This window comes from Bos indicus, chromosome 18 (assembly GCF_029378745.1).
Source record: "Bos indicus isolate NIAB-ARS_2022 breed Sahiwal x Tharparkar chromosome 18, NIAB-ARS_B.indTharparkar_mat_pri_1.0, whole genome shotgun sequence".
Taxonomy (NCBI): domain Eukaryota; kingdom Metazoa; phylum Chordata; class Mammalia; order Artiodactyla; family Bovidae; genus Bos; species Bos indicus.
Window position 1 is genome coordinate 58,531,926 of NC_091777.1, and position 9,167 is coordinate 58,541,092.

At 41.6% G+C, this 9,167-nt stretch overlaps 1 protein-coding gene across 1 annotated transcript; it reads left to right on the plus strand.

Annotated features, from left to right (window-relative positions):
- Nucleotides 1-3,307: 3,307 nt before the first annotated feature.
- LOC139177316 (vomeronasal type-1 receptor 4-like) lies at nt 3,308-5,995 on the plus strand. The gene has a single exon (XM_070772271.1). It carries the CDS (start codon nt 3,586-3,588, stop codon nt 4,534-4,536), a length of 951 nt encoding a protein of 316 aa, XP_070628372.1. The 5' UTR covers nt 3,308-3,585; the 3' UTR covers nt 4,537-5,995.
- Nucleotides 5,996-9,167: the final 3,172 nt, after the last annotated feature.

Sequence of the window (9,167 nt, forward strand, 5' to 3'; positions counted from 1 at the left end):
GCTTCTCATTTTTCTTGGACTACCTGTTTATTTCAAGTTTAAGATTCTGTTTTATACTTTTAGAAAAACATTAGGCCAGAGGTTTGACATTTTCAATTCTCCCTTTCCCAGATGTATTATCTCCGTAAATCACTGTTGCTCTTCAGAGTTCTTGCTTCAGTGACTCTCTCAGAATCAGCCTTATCATCTGTTATCTACTTCCTCCTGTCCTATAGTTAACTTGTAATTACATTGTAACTCATGCTACATTCCTCAGGTTACTACTTATCTTCCTAAATCCCGTTTGCCCCTAACATCCTGAGCTCACTATCTCTTAAAAAGGCTTCTAGCTATAGTGTCTCTAAAAATTCCTAACTTCTATAAGCTATAGTTAAAATATGCTAACTTTACAACATTCCTTAAATCTTTAACTTCTAACTGTTTTAATTATTTCTAAGCCCTAAATTCAGTAAACTCCCTTGCCATAAACATTCTCCTCACAAATAGGCTTCAAATAGCAATCCTCCCATGGCCTCAAGCTATGGCCTATGTGCTCATCCTGGAACACTCTTTTGTAAAAGTCCTTGAACAAATGTCAATGATTAACTTTATAAATTATTTTCTGAGCACAGCTGCAGAAAGCTTTGTGCCTTCTCATGCTCCTCTCAAGAACAATAAGCACCTTAATATTCCTTTTCAGTCAACTCAGCTGAGGAGAGGAAAAGACAAGTCAGAATTATAAGGCCTAACTCCTTAATCCCTGGTCCGTGCCTTCGGAATGAGGAGAAGGGGCTGGGGGCCGTGCCTCCATTTTGTCAGTAATGCCTAACATGGCTCCCGACAGGAAAACATTAAGAATAGAATTCAACGTTTTATATATACAGAATAGTTTCATATAAATATATATGTTTCTTAATTTAAAGAACAATCATGGTTCCTTACTCAAAATTTTCCACAAAAATATGTGTGGAGGATTCTGTTGATCATTTGTTGCTGTCTTTTGGGGGGCCACAGCCAGTGGCTTGTGGGATCTTAGTTCCCTGACCAGGGGTTGAAGCCCTGACCTGCACGTGAAAGCACCGAGTCTTCAACCCTGAACCAGCAGGGAATTACCCGTTTGTTGGTCTTGAGTTGATTGAGTAGCATTAGCTTATCTGACAGTTACATGAATAGTAGAATCTCCCTCTTAAACTATCTGATCTTGGTCCTTTTATTTTCAAGAACTTTTAGGAACCTTCTTTCTTTCTTCTAAAGATAATAGTTGGTTCTGCTTCCTGTCACTAGTGAGGGTCAATAGTAAAGTTTGTATTCCTAAAGTTTACATATTCATTGGTATTGAGTTGTGCAAATGAGTGAAGTGACATCTAATGCAGATCCTTGGCATCATGTCCTTCTTTTTACCTGTGTATCTTTTGAAACAGTCATATTTGGACCAATTCCATTTCTTTGCCCTTACCTTAATTGCTGGTTCAGCTCAGCGTATGAAATAAGGAAAGAACTGTTCTATGTAGAATTTCTCAGCGAGGCAGAACTCCATTGAGACACACACTTGCAGCCAGTCCTTTACGTGTCAAACCTAAGTACTTCCTGTTCCCTGCATGTGAGCACTGCCTGCCTCCAGGGATCATGAAAAACTAAGTATCTGTCACAAACGCACTCCAATAGTCTCTTAGACATATTAACTTGAAACTTAAAATTGTCCCTGGTAATTAGCAACTGGGAGACTGTTTTCAAAAATAATCCCAGCTCCCAAGCCTGTTCCTGCCTGCGTTACTACAGGTGACATGATAATTGCAGTTCTGAGGGGAGGTGAAGTCATAGTATCACAAGCTCATATCTCAGGGTCGAGCTACCCCTCTTGCACACAGGCTGATTGCTTTGACCTTGATGTTGACCCCACCATCCAGGCAGCAGGAAGAAACAGTGGTTTTCTCTACATTCATCTGTTAAGTAGAATCTATAAAAGAAGGATTTGAGTCAGGAATCTGGTAAGTGAAGATATTGGACTAAGGGAATCTCCTGTGTATAAACCTGGTCAGCACCAAAGCCCTGCAGGAAGGCGGGATAAATCCTGAGTGTGAACTGAGGTGGAAAAGGGAGATGGGGTCCTAGACCTTTCACCAATTCCTGATGGCTCCTAGTGTGATGTACGTATGTTTCACTGACAGATCGTTGTGGTTTAAGCAAGTGATAATGAAATCTGTTTTTTCATATGGTAAAGGACTGTAGTTCCTAAGCCAGTTTGATGATCAGAGTACTTTTCAGGAATCATAGACATACTTTTTAGGTTGATAAGTGTGCCCAGGGTGGTTCATACTGTAAGAAGTAGGATGAACCAGGGAATCATCTGATCCTGTGCCGAAACAGTGTGTCTAGCAGCTGTTGCTGGAGTAGAAGTGTTTTCTCTAACTCTGGGTGTATGAAGTGCTTAGTACATTTAATAACTGTATCTGTATAGAATGTGGAGAAACTCTTATTGCTTAAAGTTAGCGAAGCAGCATGTAAGAAAAACAGAAGTTTACATGTTTCAGATATCATTTTTAGACTCATGTGTATTTTGTGATATTTCTGCTGCTTTTAAATATTATAAAACCCATCCAAAAATATATGTCATTTATACTGTACACAAATTGCTCACCTTAACACTTGATTTTGCATGCATCTTGTATTTTCATATCTTTCACAAAGCTTGCCTTACTGTTAATACTTTTATTTGACTCAGGTATTAATATATATATATATGTATATATGATTTGGATTTAGTAATAAAACCTACCATACAGCATTAATCAGGCATCAGTATTTGCTGTCCCATGGTTCCTATGATTTGTTCCATTGAACTTCTGTCCAGGAATGAAAGTAAATGAGTCTTTCAGTTTCCATCCTTACATTGAGCCGTTCTTGTATTCATTAAATCTGCTTTGTCAGGAGAAGGTACCTGCAGTTTTATGCTGTGAGGCAGTGCATCTACATTTAACTTTTTTCTACAGCTTTATTCAAAGTTAATATTTGCCTATAAAATGAGTCTTTAGGACTAAATGGAATATTGTCACTACCTAAATATGAAAATAAAATATTAATACCACCAACCTAAATATAATGACAAAGTACAGAAGCAAAACCAAATTTAGACCTGGTTTATTTGAAGAACAGAGGTGACTAGCATTTAAGTGTATTCTCGATTAAGTGCACCATTCTTATTACAAGCTGATCTAGGGTCACATGCTGTTAGCCTTCTGTTCCTATCTAATGAGTGAATTTAGACCTAACACTGAATTTCTCTATGCTGATGTTTGCCCCATACTTATATATAATATAACAGTGTCTGTTTCATGAATTTGTGAGGATTAAAGACATTCGTGCAAATGTGGCTTTCATAGCAGTGATTCATACATTGAAAGTGTTCTTTAATGGTTATACATTCAACTCTTGGAAGCACTTAACTGACGGGAATACTTGAAGTAAGCCATCCTTTCAAGGTAGGAACTATTGGTAAGTGGAGAATGTTGGGTTTTAGTTAACATTGTACCTGTGTTTGATGCCTCGTGTTCCCATTCAGGATCCTCTAGCTCAGAAGAAAACCATCAGTCACTGAGACCTGACGGCATGTCTGCCCAGGATTTGGCAGTAGAAGTGATCTTCTTATCACAGACTATATTTGGAATGCTGGGGAATTTCTCTGTTCTTTGCCATTATTTCTTCCTTTGCTGCACTGGGCAAAGGCTGAGAACCATAGACTTGATTGTCAAGAATCTTATTGTAGCCAGCATCTTGGTTGTGTTCTCCAGTGGATTTCATGATACAGTGAAAAATTTTGAGTGGCATTTCATGGACAGTGATTTTGCATGCAGATTTTTCCCGTATGTTCGTGTAGTTGGCAGGGGAGTGTCCATTGGCACCACCTTCCTCTTGAGTGTCTTCCAGGCCATCACCATCAGTCCCAGGACTGCCAAATGGGCAGAACTTAAAGTGAAAGTTCTCGAATGCATGGTTCTTTCAGTTATCCTGTGCTGGACCCTGAACATGCTGGTGAATGTCATTTATCCTATGTATATGAGCGGAACATTGAGAAACAGAAGCACCACAAACAGAAAAGATCTCGGATACTGTAGCGCTGTCAGTCATGGCCAACCTGAAGACTCATTATATGCAGTATTACTCTCCTTTCCTGATGCCTTATGTTTTGTGCTCATGATCTTGGCCAGTGGCTCCACGGTTTTCATCCTGTCCAGGCACAAGCAGAGGGTCCAAAACTTTCGTAGGACCAACATCTCCTCCATATCCTCCCCTGAGTCCAGAGCTACTAAAACCATCCTTCTCCTGGTGACCACCTTTATCTTTTTCAACATCCTTACCTTTATCTGTACTATTATTTTCGCTGTTTTTGACAGTATTGATGTTTTTTTTGTGAAAACCTCTGCAGTAATCATTGCATGTTTCCCAACGGTCAGCCCCTTTCTGCTCATGAGCCGAGACTCCAGGATATCCAGGAACTGCTTTGCTGGGATAAGGCACTCAAAATCTCCTACCCTTATTTGTGCTAAGTCTCTTCAGTAATGTCCAACTTTGTGTGACCCCATGTACTGTAGCCCTCCAGGCTCTTCTGTCCATGGGATTCTCCAGGCAAGAATACTGGAGTGGGTTGCGATTCCCTTTTATAGGGCATCTTCTGGACCCAGGGATTGAACCGGTGTCTCTTCCCTCTAACCTGCCTTGGCAGGCAGGTTCTGTTACCCCTAGTGCCACCTGGAAGCCCATGTAAATTGTTGTCTCTAGTGCCAGCAAAGTGCTTGACACTGCAGGTAAAGTAGGTTCAGTATATTTTACTGATGGAATGGATTAATTTGTCCAGTGCTTGCTGAGTTTCTTCCTACCTTCTTTGTGTCACTATAATGTGCTTTCTATTTCTTTGACCTTTTGTCTTCATTTTGCAGGTCATCTTTGTAAATATCAGTCTATTTTTTTGTTCTTATTTTCCTACCACTGTTTCAATGAAGTGCTTTTATTCCCAACAGTTGTGATACCAAATGTGAGTAGGTTTTTCCACACTCTGCAAAGCAGTTGTTCAACTCTCTGTCACTCCAGCAATGACGCTAACCACCTAGTTCAGATTCCAAAAGACTGTCCTCAGTTAAATGGGAGTCCCAAGTGTTGGGGGCTAATGTTGTGTCCACTTCTGATGACTCAGCTGTAACATCAGGAGTTCCTACACTCACTCGCCTCTTCAAGTTGAAGAATTTGGTGGAATATTCACAGAACTCTGGGAAACATTTTCCTTACTACCACCAGTTTATTTTAAAGGATACAAAGGAATGGCCAGATGAAGGAATATGTTGGGTGAGTTCTGGACAGAGCCCAAGCAAAGGAGCTTCTGTCCCCATGGAGTTGGGCATTGCCACCCTCCCTGTGGGTGGATGTGTTGTCCAACTCTGAGGGTCTCTGTGCACTGTTGCTCACGGGGGTTTTCTGGAGGTTTCATCATTGATTAAGTCATTGACAGTTGGTGAGTACACTCAGTCTCCAGTCCCTCTTCTGTCCCAAGAGTTTGGGGGGGTCAACCTGAATGTTTCACCTCTGTAGTCACATGGTTGGCTCCTCTGGCAATCAGCTGCCATCCTGAAGCTCTCTAGGGGCCCATCCAGGTTACCTCATTAAGAAATACTCAGATATGATTAGTAAACGCTTGTTATGAGAAACAATAAAATACTTCTTTCATCCGTACCACTCAAACATTTCTAAAGGTTTTGGCAGTTCTGTGTCATACACCAGGGAGATGTCCAAATGGAGTTCCTTACTGTGTCACAGTTCTCATGCTGAAAGTTTATTTTTTCACATTGTAAGTTTTGTGTTCATGCAAGTACCGGCCTTAGACTTCAGCTAGCTGAGTTTCGCTGGACTTCAGATTTTTCTCTCATCATACCCTCTCCTGTATCATAAAGAACCGTCCTTGAAACCAGCAATGCTGTGGGATAGGATGCTTTGAATCCATACAAGGTCCAGTATAAGTTATGACTTTGAAAACACCCACTTTGATTTTTTTTTATTGTCTTTTTTGGGGGTTGAGACAGGCAGGGCCAGCATTTGTGTCCTGGTGGTGATGTCCATGTCCCTGATTCTCCCCTAAGGGGCACTTGCTGAGTCTTTACGTGTTCATCTTTCCTCATGCAGGGCCTTGAGCCCATGTTCAGGAGCTCCAGCAGGGCCTCGGAGCAGACCTGGTTCTGGGAGGATGCCTGACAGGCAGATCCCTCCCAAGGACTTGACAGGAAGAGTACTTATTTCTCAGGTCACATGAAATTAGTACTGATGGATTTCACTTGCAGATTGGGGGTGACACACTGGTTTTGGACATTTTATGTGGTTTATATTGACAAGTGCCCCTAAAGAAAACCATGTCTCAAGGGTGAGGTCTATACTGAATGTAACTCTCTGTGTCTTTTGTTTTGTGTGTGTATTTTTAAAGCCTCTTTGGGGTAGAATGTATTCACTGTTGGATTTCCTTGGCCCGGGATCCTAGATTTGGTAACAGAGCTTACTACAGCAAGATGACATGTCTAAATATGTTTTGTTAGTAGAAGTAGTATTTTTTTTAAACACAGTGCAGGGCACATGGGATCTTACTTCCCGAACTAGGATCGAACCAAAGCCCAAACAGTGAAAGTGCTGAGTCCTAACCACTGGACCACAAGGAAATTCCTTGTTTCATTCAGTCAGAGGTCTCCAAGGCCATCCTCAAAGTTGACTAATAGAAGGACTCCCAAGATTCAGGAGTGATTACACTCCCCTCCACACCTCCACACACATATATATGCGTGCTGTGCTCAGTCACTCAGTCGTGTCTGACTCTTTGTGACCCCACGAACTATACCCTGCCAGGCTCCTCTGTCCATGGGATTTCCCAGGCAAGAAGACTGGAGTGGGTTGCCATTTCCTTCTCCATTACACCCAGGATTACACCCAGGGTTACTCTTTATTGCAGTGCAAGGATACACGCTAGAATCAGCCAAGGGAAAGGTACCTGGGGTGAAATTCACAAGAAACCAGGCTTAAGATTCAATGTCTTTTCGAGGGAAAGGACATGAAGATGATATGAGTTTGCCCTAAATGACATGTGACAGTACACGTGTTGCTGTTGTTAGTCCCTAAGTCATGTCAGACTCTGTGACCCCATGGACTGCAGCACACCAGACTTCCTCTTCTTTCACTATCTCCCAGAGTTTGTTTAAACTCATGTCTGTTATTTTGGTGATGCCATCTTCTGTCGTCCCCTTCTCCTCCTGCCCTCAGTCTTTCCCAGCATCAGGGTTTTTCCCAGTGAGTTGGCTGTTTGCTTCAGGTGGCAAAAGTATTAGAACTATACATGAAGTGTTGCCAACCTAGGAAGTTCAGCTGAGTCTAGCTGCAGGGCTGTCCTAGGGGTCAAGAAGATAACTCTGAGGCCTCATGTGACGGACATCTGCTACTCAGACCCCAGGCCTTGTGAGCAAATGGCTCTTTGTCATAAATGGCATTGTTAGGATTAACTTCCCTGGTCCTACTGCTCTTGTATGGCTGAATGCCTCAAGTATATCAAAACACTGTTCTCAGGAGAATATTCCAGAGCTCAAAGGTTATCTCCCAGAGTGAGGCAATGCTGAAGACAAGTCTTTCTTTAAAATTTTCAGGGTTTGAGCACCAAGATTTGCCAAATTAACTCTTTCCTTCTAGGTCATAGTGAATGGTTCTCTTGTTCTTGTTTTCTTAAAGATGTCTAGGAATTTGCTGATCAGGTACAGTGGCACCACAAGAAGCACAATAACCTGAGAACTCTGAAAAGTTGGCATGAATATGATGATTTTGGCAAAATATATTGTCTACACTTAAAGCTTGATTCTTTACAAGAAAGACTCCGCAAATCTGACTCACAAGGGAAAAGGTTCTTGAGGGAGGGATACAGAGAGAATGGGAATTGGATAGAGTGACTAGATTAGGGAAAAATACAGATCCACAGGGAAACAGGAGGCCATGAAGGACAAGGATTTGCCAGCTGAGGTGCTGGGATTAGTGGGAGTATAGAGTTGTCAAGGGAGAGGATTCCACGGAGTTATATAGAGTGGAAGAGAAGTGTGGAAATAGAAGGGCCTAGTGGAGGTTGGAGGGGAAAATGTAGATCATGGGCTTGGAGAGTGTTGCCTATAGCCCTGAGAGAGAGATAAAGACCTAAGGAGTCGTGGGGTGAAGGTCACGGGTACTAGAGGTGCAGGGGAAGCCAGTATGGAAATAAGTAGATGGAGTTATTTGGGGCAGATTTGGGGGTCACTAACTCATCCCCCATTATTAATACTGTTGTTTTCAGCGGAATCACAAGTCACTCATAGGCCATTTTTTACAACTAGACATTGAAGTGATAAATACTGTTCGTATCAGATACTCCTGGGACTTCCCTGGAAGTCCAGTGGTTTGGACTCCATGCTTCTGCTGCCGAGAGCATGGATTCCATCCCTGGTCTGGGAAGTGAGATCCCACATGCCTCATGGCACAGCCCTCCAAAAAATATTGCTAATAATTTTTATATTCACTAAGTCCCTAGGTTGAAGTTTGATTGAATACCAAACCATCACTAGTTTACTCCTCTTTGGTATTTCGGGCATGGGAAGTGACCAGGATGGGCCTGGCTGGAGCATCTCTCCTGGTCTGGGGCCCTCAGTATTGGCAGCAGGAGACCTGACTCTTTCTAAGTACAATGTCTTCAAGAACTTTTATGCCTCTAACTGATTGGATGAGATTCCCCTTTTTTACTTTAGTATTTTTAAAATTTAATACAAGCTTTATATAAGAAATAACATGTAACTAAACAGTATTAAAAACCTCTGGTACAGTGTCACGAACCTCCATCCATAGTTCTTCAGGCACTCTGTGTATCAGATCTAATCCCTTGAATCTATTTGTTACTCTCACTGTATAATAATAAGAAATTTGATTTAGGTCATACCTGAATGGTCTAGTAGTTTTCTCTATTTTCTTCAATTTAAGTCTGAATTTGGCAAGAAGCATTTTGTGATTTGAGCCACAGTCAGTTCCTGGTCTTGTTTTTTTGCTGACTGTATAGAACTTCTGCATCTTTGGCTGCAAAGAATATAATCAATCTGATTTCTGTATTGACCATCTCTTGATGTCCATGTGTAGAGTCTCCTCTTGTGTTGTTGGAA